This window comes from Varanus komodoensis, unplaced genomic scaffold (genome assembly GCF_004798865.1).
Source record: "Varanus komodoensis strain SLA01 unplaced genomic scaffold, ASM479886v1 scaffold108, whole genome shotgun sequence".
Lineage (NCBI taxonomy): Eukaryota > Metazoa > Chordata > Lepidosauria > Squamata > Varanidae > Varanus > Varanus komodoensis.
This window is the reverse complement of record NW_025335307.1, coordinates 849,734-871,035: the sequence shown is the minus strand read 5'-3', so window position 1 is coordinate 871,035 and position 21,302 is coordinate 849,734. Positions and strand designations below refer to the sequence as shown.

Genomic DNA, 21,302 nt, shown 5'->3' with positions numbered 1-21,302 from the left:
CGGGCAGTTGTGAACATGGGAGGCTTAGCAACAAGTGGTACCAAAGAGAAAACATCCCTGCAGTGCCCAAAGGTCAAGGAGCATGTGGCTGCTGAAGCAAGGAGGAAATGAGGCATTCTGGGAAGCAAGGAATACCACACAGGAGTTGAGGCATTGAATGCTTCCAGGACTGGGGTGAGGGGTGTGTAAAATTAACCCCACAAAGATTTTCTGCTTGAATATTCCAGAAACAACTAAGCCAAATTCTTTTCTGGATGGCCTGGCATCCCTAAATGAGGACTCAGCCATTGTCATATAATTCACTCCTCCCAGTTAGTGCCTTTTACTGTGTACTCACCCACCTTCCCCGGTGGAAATGGTCCCTTCTGCACACTGAGTGCAGTCATAGCAGCAAATGGGCTGTCCTTCCCGAGCCACCTTGAAGAATCCCGGGCGGCAGCTCTCCACGCACCTGGCCTGGGGCAGGGGCTGAGTGAGAAAGAGGAGCATGAGGGGAGGAGAGTGGGGACTGAGGAAGCTGGGGATGGGGGAGACAGGCTTGAAAGGAAGGAGAGCAGGTCCAGGTTTTCAGCAGATTCCATAACTAAACCGCACCCTGCAAAGCTGTACATTTCCTTAAAGTGAATCGCTTTGCCTTTATTCACTACACCATTTACATCTCATGCTTTTTATTAACATACTGAATTATTGTGCCTCCCATTATCCAGAATGTTTGAGCAAGGATGGAAAATTTAAAAACTGGAAAGATGGAGATGGTTTTCTTCACCTGATCTTGCCATCTGGGCCACACAATGGGATCTCTGTAAATGGTGAATTTGGGGCCAGGCAAGCCCCGTCTTTCTAGACTCCCAACTTTTACTCTTGCAATAGTCTTGTTGGGAAACATCACCCAATTGACAAGGTCCAAGTTGGCTGCCAGGTCTCCGTTTTCATCTAAATACACCCCGTCAATAGAATGGTTGTGAAACTGGGGGTCTCTCAGGAAAGGGTGCAGCTGGAAGAACAAAGAAAGAAGAAGCATTTGACAAGGCACATTTCATTCCCTTGTTTTTGCTAAGAGCAAGTTCCACTTTAATGCGGCTGGGTTTGGTTTGCATTATGGACAAGTTTCTGATTTCATTTGTGGATGCCCATCATCTAAGTAGGAGCCTAAGGAGCATTGACTATAAGCATTGTCACTGAAGGAAAAGTGAGGGCAGCTTCTCTGAAGCCAATAGTTCAGGAGTCTTCAGGAGGAGCAAATGGATGTTCCTGTTTCAAAACCTGCCATCTGTTAGAAGCTGATCTGAGAGTTCATTTTAGCATGTTAAATTGGTTTTCTTTCTGAGAGGTATCACAGGAATCCTACAACAGGGAATTTGGAAGGGGCCAAGAAGTGCCTCCTGTCACTTGAGGTCTTTATTCCAATCCTGCACTCTGGAATGATCAATCAGAGATTGCGGCCTTGCACTTAGTGACAACCCATCCAGTCCTTGAAGAGTATTATGATAACTCCCTTCAGTCCTTTCATCTCTAGGTTAAGTATGCCCAGTTCATTCAATCTCTCCTCACATGCCTTAGTTTCAGATTCACAGATCATCCTTGCAATCCTCTTCTGAAAGCTTTCGTATTTCTTCTTCTGAGATTCTATACATTCAATTTCTGTCTACAATGGTACCATAAAGAACACATGAGATGTGCAGATCTGATCAGCATTCCCTGCACTTCCTTATTCAAATCATCAAAGCAAATGTTGAAGAGCACTGGGCCATGTACTCTATATGTTACCTCTCCTTGATCTCAGAAGGGGCCATTGGTGAGCACACTGGGTCCGATTCTCCAGTCAAAGGAGCATCCAGCTGAGAGTTGTTCTATCTACCTCACTTGGAGTTAGTTTGCTAATCATAATGTGGAGCAATTTGTCCAAAGCTTTGCTGAAGTCCAGAGAGATGATGTGCACAGCATTCCCACAGTCCTCCAGGGAGGTTACCCAATCAAAATGCGAAATCTGATTAGATAAAAAGGATTTCTTCCTGATAAATCCGTACAGGTTTCTCAGCATCACTGCATTATTTCCAAGGTGTCTCAAGATCAGTAGGTTTACAATCTGCTCCAGATTTTTCTGTAGCACTGTAGCACTGTGCCAGATCGGCTGTTCTGTCATTCTAAGAGACCTCCAGCTTTCCCTTCCTCAAGGTGAGGTCAAAATGAGGCTTTCTGCAGCCATCTGGCACTTCTCAAGGAGAGCAAGACAGTGGTTGCTATACCTATTCTGCCAGTTGCTTTCTAACATTTGGATGCAGTTCATCAGGCCCTAGAGATTGGCTCCTTCATTAGGGGTAGAAGATCATTTATCCTTTTCCTTTCAAACTTGATCTCCCATCATGCATCTTCTGCATATCCTTCCATCCTGCAGGGGGTTCCTTACTCCTCTTTTGAGACAAGACAGAGTCTAATAACAAGCTGAAAATGTCAGGCTTTCTTGAATTCTGTCATCGTTTCGCCATCTGCAGCGACTTTGGGTTGCTTTTAGTATCCCTCACTAACCCCTCTCATTCTCTGCTTAATCTTCCTGATGCTACCCCTTCCCTTCTGTGCTTCTTGCTCGCTTTCTCCACTTGTAGCTTGTCCTTCTTCCTGCTTCCTAGAGATGTCACTGTGGGTTGGGCAGGTTGGTGTTCAAATCATCATCAGAGCCCCTTTTGGGAAAAATGCATGGAAGAGGCTTTCTCGGTTGTCTTCCTTTTCTTATCTTGGATTGAAAAGTATAGAATTCTGCCTTTAGAATTGCTTTTTAAAAAATCCCATCTATCAGGGACTGCTTTCCTCCTCAGAGTCATTTGACATGGGACTTGAGTTAGGATCTTTCTGAGCGTCTTCAAATGGGCTTACCTGACATTACAGCTGTCAGTTTGACTACACTTGGATTTGCCTTCAATAGGAATTCAAGTTTAGTATGGGCGCTTTCCCCAGGGTTATTGCAGCTGCTGCTTTGTCCGCTAGGTCTGCCCTGCTGGTTACATGCAGCCTGTGAGTCTGTCTTTCGAGGTGCTGAAAGTGGTCGCATGGTTCCTCTTCTTTCAGTAGTGCAAATCATCTTCTGGTTCCTTTGCTCCTGACTGCCCCCTATTCCAGGGACTTCCCTCCTCATCTTCACTTGCTCAGGATTCTCTTTTTCACCCACTGATCCCTCTTGCTCTTCTGGCTCCTGTACTACACTGAAAGTTGCAGCTGCTGTGCTTGACCTCAAATGCACCATCGTCTCATTGCCTTGAGGGTTCACATTCACCACTGCAGCACTCTCACTTGTTCTTCCAAGATGGCTAAAGAAGGAGACCAGTGCAACTTGCTTTCCTCTTCCTTGGCCTCTTCCACTAGAACTCCACTGCCAAACTCCGGCTAAGTCTCCATGTCATCTTGCTCACTGGAACTTGCTTGCTTGTCTGGAAAGTGCCAGACCAGCTGGGACAGAAGCCCCTGCTCTTCTCAGCTATGAACATGAAAGTTCCGGGGATAAGGAATGCAGACACAACTGAGTGTGAGTTGTGTTCAGCAATGCATAGCAGGTCAAACATGGATTGCCCTGTGTTCTGAACCCAGGCAATGCAGCAAGCCCTATTATTTTAGGTTGAGGAATCTGAGCAAGAACCTGTACAGTCCTCAAGTTCTTACTAAATGCCATAACAGGATGACTTGATGCAACTCTGCGGGACACAACCAGATAAAAGGCCCATGTAGTCAGTAGAGGGACCAAAAGAGGGACCAGAAAAGAGAGTGCTCCAGCTGCCCCTTCATTTGGAAAAGCACCTCCCCATTTTTCATATTCAAAGTCAATGCCCAAGAAGGGAAAGGAATACCTGGCATGGATGAAGCTGACGCACATCAAGCCTGTTTCCACGTTCCATGGAATTCCTATTGGATCTTGAGGAAACAGCTGCATCCACAGCACGGGCCACAGCAAGGACTGTGTTGTAAGAGAAGAAGTTGTCCAGAGACAGTGTTTGCTCCTTGTCTACTTGGGGCAGGCCCTCCGGGTTCTCCTCTCTGCATCTTGTCCACTCTTTCACTGACAGCACATGCTTTGAGTATGAACACTTGAATGCTCTATTCACAAATTCCTTCATAGAGATATACAAATCTTGAAAACCATCATAGTTGAACCTTTTAAATGTTTGTGGAATGAAGGAAAAATATGCAGAGACATGCTGGAATATAGTTATAATATTTGTATAAGCTAAATCCAAGGTAAAGTCACTCAAAGTTGTGGTGATCCAGACTTTCCCATTAACAGGTTTCAGAAGCATTTCAATAGCCCTTTGCACAAATTCTGTTCCATAGAACAAGAAATAGATCTCTGCAAAGCAAACAAAGACATTGATTTCTACCAGCTCCTCCAGTGACCGCAGCTGGATTCCTGCTTTGCCTGATTTCAGTTGTGAGATGCTGCGTGAAAAAATCACACAAATGCCATTCCTGAGGAGCTCCACTTTCAAGGTTCTCATGAACTTGTCTCCATTCTCAGTGTCCAGTGCAACCATCGTCCACTTGAAATGCAGCAGCAGCCTGACAATCCCTGGGTATTGGATGCCTTCTTCCGGGATCATCCTGTAGAAGGAAGGGGACCAACTATTTTCTGTCAGAACCTGAGAAGTGAATGCATAGCTGACCTGGAAAAGAAAGGAAGAGACTGATCAATTGCTTTATTTCAGGACCAAATCAAAGTTCCTCAACTCTTGAGAAATGACCATTTCTCCATTAAATATTTCTTTGAAACATGATTCAAAAACACGTAATGCTAGTTATTTTTTTAAAAATGAGTGTTTTAGCACCGTAAGTTGTAAACACTGACAAATGGATGCTGGGATTAGCCTGAACATTTGTGAATCTCCAGATTTTCCTTCCTGGAATAAATTTCCCAAGACTTGATCCCAGATATGGCAGAATTGGTTTGTAGGGTTGCTCAAACACAGATGCCATGGACACCTTCCTGGGGTCTCAGAATAATCCTCACCCTTCTGAATTTGATGACTGGGAAAGAAAAGGAAACTATCTTGGTGTCTATGATAAGACTTACCCCATGGTGAGAAATTATTTTTTCTACATCTGGTCCTAATGAAGAATACAAATATTTCCCGATGACCAAAAGGGAAGGGTCAATTGTTCAGGGATCTATCAGAAAGGAACAGGAGAGTCAAAAAGATCAACCTTTGCGAGGAAGGTCAGAATGTGTAAATGATCAGCTTGGAGCCACTTGTTTTGACACTTGAAGTGTTGCTTGAGATAACCATGTCCACAGGGAAGATTCATGATGTTCTTTTGACTGGAGATGGGCTCACTCTTATTTGTGGGTGTGCACGTACAATAAGGGTGTTTGATATAACATTACTTGCTGGTTTGGCCTCTATTTCTCATGATCAGTCAACATACAAGAGGGACCTTTTTGTTAATCCTCAAATCTAACAATGCCAGATGGGTGCCTTGTGTGGGGCAGAGGGGGTTTAAACCCTTTACAACTCAGGATTGAGTAGGATGGTCTCTTGTCCTGGAAGGCATATCATCCATGCCAAATTTTTGGGGAATCTTTTGCTTTCCCTACATGGCACCTCATACTGCTCCTCCCAGTCCTCTTACCTGTGGGATTTTGAAGATGCCCAGCATGTTGGAAAGCTGCATGGAGTTGTCAGAGTCAGATTCCTCAAGGACGGCCAGCAGATGATTTTGTCTGCCACACTTGTAGTTGGGAACATGGGCCTGAGAGGTCGAGAGCAGGTCTATGGCTGCATCAGACGTCAGTCTAACATCATGAAGGCTGTCATAGATGCTGTAGCCCAGGGTGACGTTGGGCAAGAGACTGGAATTCTGGTTGACCTCCTGGAAGGCAAACAAGTAGGAGAGGATCTTCCAGTAATATGTGGATCCTAACCTGAAAAAAATTAAAATAAAAATGGATCAGCCTGCAATCCCTGAGTGTGAATCCTTCAACTGCCCTTGGAGATTGCTTTCTGCTTCTCAGGATTCTGTAAGCTCAGCATGGTTCCAACTTGAAACAAGAGACCAAGACCAATTTCTGCAGTATTCAGTTCAAGTGCAGATCCAATTCCTATCACAAGGCTCCTGCCCAGCAAGTGCAACTGTTCACACTGAAGGAGAAAGGCAAGGCAGAGGAATGTGCAGGCAAGGAATGTGGTGCATCTTTGCCCCCATTGCCCTGGGCTTCCCCTGGGCTTCATTTCCTGTGAGTTTGCTGGCTGGGCATTAATGAGGGAGAAGCTGGCTGGTAGAAATTGCTCTGCAAGTTGTGCTTCCTGACTGCCCGTGGAGCTTTGTGGTGTATGGTCAAGCAGGCCAATGACTTACAAAATCTTTTCATTAGAGGCGGGTTTATTGAAACTGTGTGGTCTGAAATCTCCTTCTGCTGCAAAGATGCTGGCACTGAAGATGAAGTCTCCTTTCCGGAAATAATTCTGTGGATGCTGCTCATCCCTGTTCCAGCTCCAGGGGCATTTGGCCTGCAGCATCCCACAGCAGGCTTCTTGGAGGAGCAGCAGCAGCAGGCAGAAGAGGGCCATTCTGCTGGCACTTGGCACAGCCCTCATCCTGTCCCTCTCAGCCAAGCAGAGGAACAGTTAGAAGAATGGCTTCCTTCCAAAATGGAAGTGGTGCCCAGTCAGCCAAGCCTTCAGCTGAAGGGAATGAAGGGAATGAAGGAGATGAAGTGCCCTGCATGGAAGCCTCTTCCCCTGCCCTCAACCTCTTCGGAGCTCTGAGTATGAAATCAGCGAATGAGGTGTCTTCCTTTTTCTGCCTGGATTCAAAACACACCTCTGCAATCTCATGTTTGCATCAGGAATTCAGGATGGTCCTGGGGAATGGGGCTCCATGAGGTTAAGCAAGAGAACCAGTAATGCATTATGATTTTCATAATTGTACAGCCTAATGGCTAGAGCACCTCTGTGGCTTCCTGTGCACTTCCCTCAGGCCCATGAGCAATACAGGCAAACTCTGAGAAATCACCGATGTGGCCCGTTTGGGACAAGCAGGTTCAAGGGACTCCTTTGTTTGTGTGCTATGTAATTGGCCCGAAAGGGTCTTCCGCTGCATCATGGACTTGCTACCCCCCCCCCCCCCCTGTTTGGTCTCATTAGAGACAGAATTTGGCCCTGCTAAAACTTTGCTTTGTCCATTCCAATTTGTGTTGGGCTCAACAGGGACCTGGGAGATCGTGCCAAGGCATCACTAGCTCAGAGGAAGGCCACCATCACGGTGCAGACTGATTTTTCCCCAGTGCCCAGCTTGAGGTCCAGGGATGGGACAGGCTTTGCTTTGGTCAAAATGTTGCTCCCAGATAGATAGCCAAAAAGGACAAGAGGAGGGAAAGGCCCTGTCTCCATCCCAGCACTCTCTGAAGGACAGGGTGGAAAGGAACTTTCCTTCTGTCTTCTCCTCCCCCTTCCTTTTCCCTTGGAAAAAAATTTCTCCTTTCCTACTGGCTGTGCCCACGACCCATTTCTGGCATCCTCTTTCCCTTGTGGTGTATATCCTGGGACTGCATGTGTCCTGCTTGTGAATCCAGGAGATGAAGCCTGTTTGAGGACAGGCATGCCTACAAGCAGAAACCAAACCATTCTTGGTTCAGAAGATGCAGCAGGGGGAGTTTGGGTGTGCATCCATCTGTGGGGTCCCATGTGTAATAAGTGGGATGGGGACTGTGAGATCAGGTCTGAATCCCCACTCATCCTTGATGATTGCTGCATGACTTTTGGCCAGTCACTCACCCGCAGCCTAAACTACCTGATGGGATTGTTGTTGTCAGGAAAAGAGGGTAGAGGAGAAGCATGCAAACTGCTTCCTTACCTCATGCAAGGAAAAGGACAGGATATTATTATTATTATTATTATTATTATTATTATTATTATTTGGATTTATATCCTGCCTTTTTCCTACAAAGGGCTCAAGGCAGCTTACATCTCATTCTTTTGCTCCCACCAAGGTATAAATTTCTTATTTTTCCCCTGCGTATTCAGTGATTGTGCGACCCAGAAAACCCTTCTGGTTGCCCATCCCGCTCAACTCTGCTCACTAGAACTGCTCCCCCCCTTTGTCCAGATGGCAAAGGTTGGGGTGAGGGCTGTGGGCATCTCTCCGAGGTGTCAGTGGGGGTGCCTGAACTCCCCTTGGGCAGCTTTACTGATTATTTATTTATTTTAATCAGACTTCTCAGAACAGCATGCTTAGTGGATGTGATTCTCTTGAATTTGACCATCCTTCATACTCATAGAATTTGTCCTATGTCCAAACCTTGCTGAAGTCCAGATAGCTGCTCTGCACAGCATTCCCACAGTCCACCAGGGAGGCTACCCAATCAAAGTGTGAAATCTGATTAGATAAATGGATTTCTTCCTGACAAATCCTTCCTGTTTTCTTGGCATCACTGCATTATTTGCAAGGTGTCTGATGACCACTGATGACCCTCTTCTTTAAAGAGCTGGTTCAGGTTTAATGTGGCTGGTTATGACTCCATTGTGGACAAGATTCTAATTTCATTGCTGGATGTCCATGGTGTAATTAGAACTTTAGGAAGCAGAGAATGGAAGTATCTTCACAGAAGAGAAAGGGAGTGCAGCTTTTCTGAGGGCAATATTTCAGAAATCCTTAGTAGCTCAGGCAGTTCTCTTCACAGCCTCCAATCCTTCCTAAAATGACCTGGGAGTTCATTACAGTATACATAGTAGGATTTCTTTCTGACCAGTCTAGCAGAAATCCTAGAAGAGAAGATTTGAAATGGGCCAAGAAGTGCTTCCTGTCATTTGAGCCCTTTACCCCACTTCATTCTGGGATGATGAAGCAGAAATCATGACCTTGCTCTTTCTGAGAACCCATATATTCCTCAAAGAGTCCTGTCATTCCTCCTTTCTGTCTTTTCATCTCCATTCTGAAGACAACCAGTTCATTCAATCTTTTCAGAGATGCTGTCCCTTTTTCTTCCAAGGTCGCTGCTGCCTTGCACTTGTTGCACGTGTCTTCCTTTCTGATCTTTGACCAAAACTGGGACATGGCACAGGGGTTGCTGCTCTCCATTTGGGAGTTTTTTAGGTCCCTATTCCTTCATTTTGGATTCTACCTTTCTCTGCATGTTGTGGCATTCTCACCCTTCTCCTCTCCTCCACCAAGCTGACTTGTAGAGTCTGCTTTCTTCTGCCCTCATCTACTCTTCCAATTCAAGTCCACTGTGAAACTTCTGCAATACTCTCCTTGTTCGCTGGCTTGCTAGAAGCTTGCTTGCTGGTCTAGAAAGTGCCATTCCAGCTGGGAGAGAAGTGCCTGCTCTTCTCAGCTGGGAACCTGAATGTATTCTGGGATCAGGAGTGCAGTCAAAACTGAGTGTAGTTTGTTTTCAGCCAGGCATAGGAGGTCCAACACTGATTGCCTGGTGTTCTGAAAGCAGCAATTAAAACAGCCAGCCCTATAATATTTATTTAAAGAAATCTGAGCAAGGACGCATACAGTCCTCACACTCCTTCTATGTTCTGCTTCAGGATGACTTGAGGCAAATCTACAGGCCAAGATCAGATGGACACAGTTCTGGGAACGGACCAAAACAGGGACAGGACAAAGAGTGTTCCAGCTGCCCCTTCATTTGCAAATCTCTTCTCAATTTATCACATTCTAAGTTCAGTACCTAAGAAGGGGAGGGAATATCTGCCATGGATGAAGCTGGAGCACACCTAGCCTGCCTCCACGTTCCATGTCCTTCCTCCTGGATCTGGAGGAAACAGCCGCATGCATGACAAGGGCCACAGCGTGGAGTGTGTTGTAAGAGAAGAAGCTGTCCAGTGACAGAGTTTGCTCCTTGTCCACTTTGGGCAGGCCCACTGGTTTCTCCTTCTCTCTGCATCTTCTCCACTCTTTCACTGACAGCACATGCTTTGAGTACGAACACTTGAATGCACTCTTCACAAAGGCATGCATAGTATTATACAAATATATAAAACCATCATAGCTGGTTGTCTTACTTGTTTGGGGATGGAAGGAAAAATATGCACAGACATGCTGGAAATCACAATTTCTACAATATAAACCCAAGGTAAAATCATGCAAACATGTGAATAGCCAGACTTTTCCATGAATAGGTTTCATATGTATTTCAGCAACATTTTCTAAAATCTGTAATCCATAGAACGTGAAAAAAATCTCTTCAAAATAAATGAATATGTTGATTTGTGCCAACTCCTTCAGTGAAAGATTCCTCATTGCTGCATGACCTGATTTCAGCTTTGAGATGCTGTGCGAAAAAATCACACAAATGCCATTCCCGAGGAGCTCCAGTTTCATGGTTCTCATGAACTTTAATCCATTCTCAGTGTCCAGAGAAAAGAGACCCACCATTGTCCACTGGAAATGCAGCAGCAGCCTGGCAATCCCTGGGTACTGGATGCCTTCTTCAGGGACCATCCTGTAGAAGGAAGGGGACTGACTTTTTTCTTCCCAGATCTGAGAAGTGAAGGCATAAGTGACCTTGGAAAGAGAGGAAGAGACTGATCTAGTGCTTCATTTCAGCGCCAAATCAGTGACAAGTTCCACATGTCAAGAGAATGAAACACTTAACCTTTAATTTTCTGAATGATGCATGATTAGAAAGAAGTAATGCTTACTATTTTCTAAACCATGAAGTTTTTATCACCATAAGTTTAAAACAATGACAAATGGTTGCCAGAAGCAGCATGAACTCTTGAGCATCACCAGATTTTTCACCCTGAAATGCATTTCCCAAGGCTTCGTCCCATAGGTGAGAGAAGAATTTTTTTTTTAGAGTTGGTCAGAAACAGATGTCATGGACCTCTTTCTCGGGTCTCAGAATTGTCCTGATCCTTCTGCATTTGATTCCTGAGAAAAAAATGAAACTACCTTGGATGTCAATGATATGATAACCCTGAAGAGCAGAATTGTTTGCTCTACATCAGGACCTTGTGAAGAATATTAATTTTTCCTGATGAGCAAACAAGAGGCATCAATTCTTTAGGATTCTATCAGAGACACATAAGAGAGTTGAAAATATAAACCACTGGCAAGATTCTCCAAATGTATGAAAGATCAGCTTGGAGCTAGTTGGTTTGACATGAGAAATGCAGAGGTGATGTCTCTCCTTGCCTTAAAACCAGGGGTGAGGAAGGGTCTGGGCATGGAAGGGCTCAGTGCCTTAGACAGCACAACAATGGAAGCTGTAAACCATTAATAAGGGACCTGCTGGGTGAACTCGTTTCCTCCCCTCCACCCCTGAGATGTGCAGGGAACAAGATGCCTTTAAAGTGCCCTTGCCTCCTGATCCCATTACACATGCATACAAATGATTTGGGGAATCTTTGGCTTTCTCTGCATTGCACCTCAAATTGCTTTGACCTAGCCTCTCACCTGTGGGATTTTGAAGATGCCCAGCATGTTGGATAGCTGCCTGGAGTTGTCAGAGTCAGATTCCTCAAGGACAGCCAGCAGATGATTTCGCCTACCACACTTGTAGTTTGGAACGTGGGCCTGAGAGGTTGAGAGCAGGTCTATGGCTGCGTCGGACGTCAGTCTAGCATCATGAAGGCTGTCATAGATGCTGTAGCCCAGTGTGAGGTTGGGCAAGAGGCTGGGATTCTGGTTGATCTCCTGGATGTCAAAGAGGAAGGAGAGGATCTTCCAGTAATAGGTTGATCCCAACCTGAAGGAAAGTAGAAGAAATGAATCCTGCTCATGAATCCTTACACTGCCTTTTGAGGTTAGATCTTGCTTCTTAGGCTTCCACATGCTTTGCGTGGTCCCAACTGAATCAAGAGCTGAAGAGCTGATTCCTACAGAATTCCTGGTGGGATTCCAGTGGGTGGGCTGGCCTGTTTTCCACGAGAGTCTGGATCCATTCCCCATGACAAGTTGCCTGAAGCAAAGGTGCACATCCTAGGCAGAAGACCAGTAAGTGCAGCCAGTAATACTGCAGAAGAAGGGAAGGAGGAGGAGTGCAGAGGCAAGAAATGTGGTGCGCTTTCTGGGGCCTGGGTCCTCCCCATAACCCTGGACTCCTCGCTGGTCTTTGCTGCCCATGAGTTCACCAGCTATGTCTTCATGAGAAAGGAGCAAGCTGGAAGAAATTGCTCCAGCTTTGCATACCCTGCAAGCTCCGATGCCCAGCTCCTCATGCAGCTTAGCAGTATCAGTTCAAGCAGGCCAATGACTTACCCAAGCTGTTCATTAGAGGCAGGTCTATTGAAAGTGTGTGGTCCAAATTGGCCTTGTGCCGCAGAGATGATGGTACTGAAGATGTAGTCTCCTTGTCAGTAAATATTCTGGGACTGCAGATCATCCCTGTGCCACCTCCAGGGGCATTTGGCCTCCATCACCCTACAGGAGGCCTCTGGGAGCAGCAGCAGCAGCAGCAGCAGGATGAGTTCCATTCCGCTGGCGCTTGAACCGAGCTCCATCCTGCACCTCTCAAATGATTAGAGGAACAATTAGAAGAATAATTTGCTTCACAAATGAATGTGGTGCCGGGTCTGCCAAGGCTTCAGGTGAAGGGCAGGGAAGAAGTGCCCTGAAAGGAAGCCTGCTTCCTGCCATCAACCTCTCCCGAGCTCTGAGCAGGCAACTTTGTGCCTTCCCTTTTGCGCCTGGATGCAAGACACAGCTCTGTAATCTCATGTTTGCATCAGGGATTCAGGATGGTCCTGGGGGAGTGGGCCCCATAAGGTTTAGCAAGAGGACCAGTAAAACATTATGATTTTCATAATTGTACAGCCACAGGGCTGGGACACCTCTGTGGCTTCCTGAGCACCTTCCTCAGTCCCATGTGCAAGAAAGGCACCCTCTGAGAACTCACCAATGCGGACCCTTCAAGGCAAGCAGGTTCATGGGACTCCTTTGGTCGTGTGCTCTATAATTGGCCTTGAAGGGGTCATCTGCCGCATCAAGGACTTGCTATCCCCCCACCCCACCCACCCTTCAGTACTGCCTAATTAGAGAGAGAATTTGGCTCTGGTGAAACTCTGCTTTGGTTTGTCAATTTTTGTTGGGCTCAGAAGGGACCCTGGAGATCGTGCTCAGAGCATCTCTAACTCAGAGGATGGCCATCATCACAGTGCAGACTCATTTTCTTTCTGTGCCCAGGATGAGCTCCAGGGATGGGACAGGCTGTGATTATGTCCAAACGTTGCTCCAGTAGAGCAAGCCAAGAATGGTAGCAAGAGGGAAAGTTCCTGCTGGAGGAATAATCCTGCCAGACCCATCCCAGCAATATTGAATCTGTCAAAACGTTGCTCCTGGAGAGACCCAAAAAGGACAGGAGGAGGGAACGGCCCTGTCTGAATCCCAGCAATCACTGAATAACAGGGAGGGAAGGCCCTGTCCCTCTTCCTTCTCTTTTCCCCTACTATTTCCCTTGGAAAACATTTCTTCTTTCCTCCTGGCTGAGCCCACTGCCCATTTCTGGTGTCCTCTTTCCCTTGCCATGTATATCCCAGGACTGCATGTTTCCTGCTCGTGAATCCAGGAGTTGAAGCCAGTTTCAGGACAGGCATGTCTACGAGCAGAACCCAAACCATTCTTGGTTGAGAAGATGAAGCAGGGGGAGTTTGGGTGTGCATCCATCTGTGGGATCCCATGCGTAATAAGTGGGCTGGACACTGCGAGATCCAGGCCTAAATCCCCACTCATCCCTGAAGATCACTGCATGACTTTCGGCCAGATACTTCCTCTCTGACTAACCTACCTGAAAGGGTTGTTGTTAACAGGAAATGAATTGGTAGGAAAAGCATGCAAGCTGCTTCCTTACCTCATGTGAGAGAATACTGATAGAGAATGGTGAGAATACTGATAGAAGTACTCTAACAGGAAAATTAAACTGAAGAGCTTCAGTGAGCACTCATGGACCTGGGGAGCATCTGGGCTGCAGGGAAATCCCATGCCCATTGTGAAGTTTCTGGATTTCATGGCACATTGAGACAGGTGTGGAGGCTGCCCTGGGCTAGAGTCACAGGCTTGGCACCTGCTATGAGTAGAAATGGGACCATGAGCCTCCAGCAGCCAGTCTGAGCCTGCTGGAAAGAAGCTGGCACCCTGGACACCCGGCAGCTCCCTCTGGAGTGGGGGAAGACAGTGCCCAGGGAGCTCCCAGTGTGGATGAGGCAGAGGTGCAGTGAGGGAGTTTTGCCCCAAAAAATCCTTGGCCCTCCTCAGTCTGCCTGTTCCCCCACATGATGCTGGGATGTTTCCTATAGGAATCCTCTGGCCTTTGTCCAGGTTTCCACAGACTTTTGCAAAGCCAAAGTTCTCCCTTTGAATGGTTTCAGTAGTTTGTGAACTAGGGTCAACATGTGGATTTCTGTGGGTAGTGTAGATTCTGGGGGAGGCAGCATGTGTCTGATATGTGATTTTACTAGTTTAACTACATTGTGTTTCAATATGTTGTTGTTAGTTGCAAAGAAATGTCTGACCCACCATGACCCCATGAACAACATTCCTCTAGGTTCACCTGTCGTCCACCATTGCCCTCAATTGTTCCCAGAATCGGGCTCTTCTCCAGTGAGTCCTTCCTTCTCATTAGGTGTCCAAAGTATTTGAGTTTCATCTTCAGTATCTGGCCTTCTAAAGAGCAGTCAGGATTAATCTCCTCTAGGACTGACCGGTTTGATCTTCTTGGTGTCAAAGGGACTCACAGGAGTCTTCTCCAGCACCACAATTCAAAGCCCTCAGTTCTTCAGTGCTCAGCCTTCCTTATGGTCTGTTTTCACACCAAACATTGCAACTGGGAAAATAATAGCCTTGACTATACGCACATTTGTTGGCAGGGTGAGGACTCTGCTTTTTAGTATGCTGTCTAGATTTGCCATAGCTTTCCTCCCCAGGAGCACGTGTCTTTTAATTCCTTGGCTGCAGTCCCCATCTGCGGTGACCTTGGAGACAAGGAAAATAAAATCTGTCACTACCTCCATTTCTTCCCCATCTATTTGCCAGTAAGTGAGAGGACTGGATGCTATGATCTTAGTTTTCTTAATGTTGAGTTTCAAGCCAACTTTTGCACTCTCCTCCTTCACCTGCATCAAGAGGCTCTTTAGTTCCTCTTCACGTTCTGCCATGAGAGTGCATATCATCTGCATATCTGAGGTTGTTGATATTTCAACCTCAATCTTATTTCAGTCCTAATTCCAACTGCTGATTCATCTAGCCCCGCCTTTCTCATGATGTGCTCTGCATGTAAGTTAAATAGGATGGGTGACAGGATACAGCCTTGCCATACTTCTTTCTCAATTTTGAACCAATCAGTGCTTCCATGTCCTGTTCTCACTGTTGCTTCTTGACCCACATACAGGTTTCTCAAGAGACAAATAAGATGTTCTTTTTCTCACATCTCTTTAAGAACTTGCCACAATTTGTTTTGATCCACACAATCAAAGGCTTTAGCATAGTCAATGAAGCAGAAGTAGATGTTTTCTGGAACTTCCTTTCTCCATGATCCAGCATATGTTGGCAATTTGATCTCCAGTTCCTCTGCCTCTTTGAAATCCTGCCTGTACTTCTGGTATTTCTCGGTCCACATACTGCTGGAGCCTAGCTTGTAGGATTTTGAGCTAGCATGTGAAATGAGTGCAATGGTGCGGTAGTTTGAGCATTCTTTGGCATTGCCCTTCTTTGGGATCAGAATGTAAACTGACCTTTTCCAATCCTGTGGCCACTGTTGAGTTTTCCAAATTTGCTGGCATATTGAGTGCAACACTTTTACCGCATCATCTTTTAGGATTTTGAATAGCTCAGCTGGAATACTGTAACCTCCCCTAGCTTTGTTGTTACTAAGACTTCCTAAGACCCATTTGACTTCACTTTCCAGGATGTCTGGCTCAAGGTCAGTGACCACCCCATCATGGTTATGGGGACATTAAGCTCTTTCTTGTATAGTTCTTCTGTGTAATCTTGCCACCTATTCTTAATCTGTTCTGCCTCTGTTATGTCCCTGCCATTTTTGTCCTTTATCTTTCCCATTTTTGCATGAAACATTCCCTTCATATCTCCAATTTTCTTGAAGAGATTTCTGGTCCTCCCTATTCTATTGTTTTCTTCTATTTCTTTGCACTGTTCATTGAAGAAGGCATTCTTATCTCTTCTAGCTAGTATCTGGAATTCTGCCAGAAAATGGGGTCGTTTGAGCAAAGCACTGCAGGGATGCCTGGTTAATCCAAGGGGAAGCCTCAGATCTGTGTGGCTGGAGCATTTGTGCTACTTGAGGCTCCATCCCAAATTGCTGGGTGGCAACTGGAAACCAGCATCATCCTCAAAGGGAAGTGCCATATTCTCTGCAAGGAGAGAGAAAGGGGAACCAAAGCTATGACGTTCAGAAATCTGTGCCTAGAGGTGATTTTTCTCTTGCTCTCCACTTAGAGATTCTCTCTGAACTACTTGGTGGCATATAAAAATAAATTCATACTTCCACAAGCTTTTTAAACAGAGATTGTGCCTATTTTTTGATTCTTGTCATATCAGAAATGAAATATAGTGTGACACAATCTAATGTATTACTTTACATTAATGTAATGCTACATATTACTTAACATATTGATAAAGTTGTGCAGACCCCAGTGATTGGGACCATCGGGCAGGTAAAAGGGAAACAAGTTTTGTCTGTCAGAGCATTAGAAACAAAACCTTAACTGACTGTATGTTGAACTGACTTGGGGGCTCCAGAGAGAAAGGGAAGGGTTGATTCTTCACCCGGGAAAATGCTATAGATCCAGGGGACAGCCTAGTGGGGACCTGGCCCAGTGCCTTGGGAGTTGACTCCTCTGAACTGTCCCTACTAAAGGCCTTGAGGATGCTGGAGGCGACAGCCATGGCCTTCAGGCAAAGGGCCCCTAGAGCAAAGGAGTCCCCTGGGAGAGGGTCCAGCACCCTATTGTGGGAGTTCATCGCTGGGTCATGCTGTAGTCACGTACGCCACGACAGCACTATAGTATTGTAATTTATCTGTGTAACCATATAAGGCTTGTAACCATATAAGGCTTGTAACCATATAAGGCTATTTGTAAGCTTTGTGTATTCTGCGTCTGCGCGGCCAGTAGGTTGTTGGCCAGCTACTCGACATCTGAGTGGCGGTATGCAACTGTTTTGGTAAACCAAGGTAGTGAATAAAAGGAGGTGCCAGAGGTGAGGGGGAGAATCCTTTTCTTCCCCTGCAAACACAACCGAGCATGCTTTGTACCTAATCTCCTGACCGCTGTTTTCTTTTGAGGGATCTCTCGTGAAACTTTCTCGCGCCGTTGCCGAAGCAGGACTTCGGCAAGTGGTGTCCCGTGTGAGGCAAACGGATTGCCTCAATTCAACCTTCGGCTGCAAGCTGACGGTTCCCGCGATCGTCAACTCCCCACGCCCGGCAAGGGTTTCAGGCACCACTCATCTTCGGATCTTGGGTGAGTGTGACTGGTCAAGTTAGAACGCCACTGAAATGGGCTCCTCATTGTCTACCGAGCAACAGGCGTTTAAACACGACCTCCATTTTTTACTTACTAAAGAGGGACATTCTGTCACTGAAAAGGAGGTCGAAGAATTAATTAAAGCAATTGATGATGTTTGCCCCTGGGTACCCGAGTCCAGCATGCTAAGGCTGGAGGATTGGTGTAAAATTGGTACATGTTTTCAAGATCATCCCCGCGTAACATCAAGAATCTTGTTTACGTGGTGCAAAGTCCGCGCTTGTTTAAAAGGACTAACACCAACTAATATATTGTTTAACCAACAATTGGAAACTGGGACCATACCATCTGCACCGCTACCGCAGTTATTACCACCTGCACCGCCCCCAATACCCAAGCCCCCTCCAAAATATGAGGGGCACCACCACTTTCCACCATCAAAACCGCCTGATGATTTGGGATCAGATAATGAGGAACCTGTCATAACCCTGGCTCCTGCTATGCAGCGTACAGCCGCTTTAGCCGATGCCTTGCAAACAGCAATTATGGAGGAAGGGGATCTGGGATCACAAGAAATCCCAGCAGCGTTTCCGGTGCTCAGAGGGGCCCCCGGGGGAAGAGGCATGCAAGCCGTCCCAGATAGATATGAACCCTTACCGTTGCAGACATTGAAGGAGTTACAGTGGTCTATTCGGGATAATGGCATACAGGCCCCATATACCAGGGCTTTGTTGGAAAGCATGTCCCTCCAGAGGCTAACGCCAATAGATTGGAAAATGATTCTCGCCTCCACACTATAGGAGATGATCAAAAGCCACATGAGTATAACCCAGGTTGTTCTGGACTATCTGTGGTTCTTGCTTCATCGGTTACGCTCACTCCGGGGTTTGCCGTGCCTGTACCTGCTAGAGTATCCCACCCGGTACCTGCAGGTCATATTGGTTTATTACTTCCTATAATGGGCCCGGATCATTGGCATGTGGTTCCTGGACTATATGAGCCATCCGGTTCAACAGACGTTGTGCTGCATCTCTGGACCACTATGCATATGGAAGTTCCAGCAGAATCACCCGTGGCTCTTATGATTTTGATACCATTGTCAAGCGAAAGGGACTCTCGGCAGTCTTGCCAGCCTATGCTGAATGATTTGCAAACTACTCCCATTGCTATGGCAACTATTCAATTGTCAACAAACTGGCCTTATTTATCTGTCACCATGGCGGGACGCTGTATAAAAGGGATGCTGGATTCAGGGGCAGATGTGACTGTTATAGCAAAAAAGGACTGGCCTGACAAGTTCCCCACAGTTCCTGCATCGCCTGTTTATGGAGTGGGAGGCTTTACAGCTGCTTCCCGAAGTGTACAGCAAATTACCTTTCAATCTGAAGGCCGTATCGTGACCTTATGACCTTTAATAATGGACATCCCAATTACCTTATGGGGCAGAGATTTACTTTCTTCTTTAGGAGCTACCATCAGTACAAATTTATCCTAAGGGCCTCCCCCTCAGCGCCACTACATGCATTGCCCATCCAATGGAAAACAAATGCGCCAGTATGGGTAGACCAGTGGCCGCTGCCTTTACAAAAGCTCCAGGCGGTGGAGGCCCTTGTTCAGGAGCAACTTCAGTTGGGTCATATTCAGCCTAGTTCCAGCCCATGGAATACACCAATCTTTGTGATAAAAAAGAAGTCAGGAAAATGGCGATTACTACAAGATTTAAGAAAAGTGAATGAATGTATGCAAGTGATGGGGCCTGTTCAATGTGGGATGCCAAATCCAAACTTGATCCCACAAGATTATAAATTGAAAATTGTTGACTTGAAAGACTGTTTTTTTAATATATTACTAGCCCCTCAAGATCGGGAAAAATTTGCATTTACAGTTCCAGTGCTGAACAACGATCGCCCTACACAAAGGTATGAGTGTTGTGTTTTGCCTCAAGGAATGGCAAATTCTCCCACCCTCTGTCAGCTATTTGTTGCTTTGGCCCTGCAACCATTTCGATCAGCATTTCCGGACTTAATGGTGTATCATTACATGGATGACATCTTAAAAGCAGGGAAAAATGTTGATAAATGTCATCTGGACTTTCTCGTTGCTTCGTTGGAAGCATATGGACTTTATGTAGCACCAGAAAAGGTCCAAGAAGTCCCTCCGTTCAAATACTTGGGACACCAGCTCTCGGAGAAGGCCTCAGTGCCAGTGTTGCCACAGTTTCATATTCCAGAAACGTTGACTTTGGTACAGCTCCAAAGTTTGCTGGGGAATATTAACTGGGCTAGGCCATCTTTAGCCCTTACTACTGATGACTTTTCACCACTATTTTTGGCCCTGGCAGGTCATTCATCTCCAGCAGATAAAATCCCTGTCACTCCAGAAATGAAAGCTGCCTTTAGATTACTTGCTCAAAGGCTTCGTGTTCGGGCAGCTGATCGGCTGCCAAACGAGGATTCACAATTGTCTTGTTTTATTTTGTCAACACCATTATTACCAACAGCCATTCTTTATGTGCCCAAAGATAAAGAGACAATCTGCATAATAGAATGGATATATTTGCCACATACACCATCACGGAATTTATATCCTTGGATAACAGCAGTGTCAGACTTGTTCTTTAAAGCCCGGAATAGAACATTACGGCTTTCTGGAAAAGATATTGACTGTGTGTTTTTTCCTTTTAACCAGGGGGAAGTAGAACGATTGTTGGTGACATCTTCAGAGTTTCAAGTTGCATTCGCCAGATTTTTAGGAAGAGTGCTCCATAATCCACCGAAGGATAAACGTTTGCAGCTATTTTCACAGATTTCGTATAAATTAACCTCCTGCTTTTCTTTACAGCCACTGTCACATGCAATAACTTTGTTTACAGATGGTTCTCCTACCCGAGGAGTGGTTACTTGGCAGATGCCAGATGGCTCTTGGTCATTGAAGTTCACTGAAAATCAATCATCAGCACAGCGGTCTGAACTAGCAGCTGTAATTTTAGCATTTCAATTGTTTGCGCAAAAGGATTTTAATCTTATTGTAGATACTCAATACGTTTATAAGTTGTTGCTACATTTACCATTGTCGTATTTGTCACCTGCTATTGATAGAGAACTTTATGGCATGTTTTGCAAGCTGCAACAATTGATCCAAGAACGATCATATTTCTGCTATGTGACTCATATTAGATCCCATACAGGATTTCCAGGATTTTTGGCAGAAGGAAATGCTCGAGCTGATGGTGCACTTAAACAGAATGTTTTTTCTTTATTTGATGACCCCATCCTATCTCATGATACATTTCATCAGTCAGCTAAAGTTTTGCATAAAAATGTTTTCTATTCCTATGTCACAAGCAAGGGGCATTGTATCAGCCTGCCCATCATGTTGTAAATCACCGATAAACTTTCCTTTCGATGCAGTGAACCCTCGAGGAAAGCAAGCTAATCAGACTTGGCAAATGGATGTTACTCATGTACCATCGTTGGCTCCTTTCAATAAGTTACATTTAACTGTTGATACCTTCTCAGGATTTATTTGGGCAACACCCATGAAGGGGGAAACATCAAGACATGTTATTCAACATTGCATCAGGACATTAGCTGTAATGGGGAAACCATTGGCTATAAAAACGGACAATGGCCCATCATATTGTTCTCATTCATTTTCAGAATTCTGCAATTTGTGGGGAATAAAGTTATCTCGTGGTATTCCTTTTAATTCCACAGGTCAAGCTATTGTGGAAAGAGCACACCTCACCTTCAAATCTGTGCTGTATAAGCAGACTGAAGGGAGAGGGATATCCACCGTTGATATACCAACCGTTGTAGCTAAGGTCCTTTATACCTTAAATCTTTTGTTCACTCCCCATAATAGGTCTCATACACCTGTTGAGCTTCATTTCAG

General features: G+C 45.6%; 1 protein-coding gene across 1 annotated transcript in view; it reads right to left on the bottom strand.

Moving 5' to 3' along the window:
* LOC123018045 (vomeronasal type-2 receptor 26-like) overlaps nt 1–6,548 on the bottom strand; it is a 35,016-nt gene extending 28,468 nt beyond the window's left edge. Inside the window, exon 1 of the mRNA XM_044419783.1 lies at nt 6,337–6,548. Coding sequence (XP_044275718.1) covers nt 6,337–6,548 — 212 coding nt within the window. The remainder of the gene's footprint in view (nt 1–6,336) is intronic.
* Between the last annotated feature and the right edge of the window lie 14,754 nt (nt 6,549–21,302).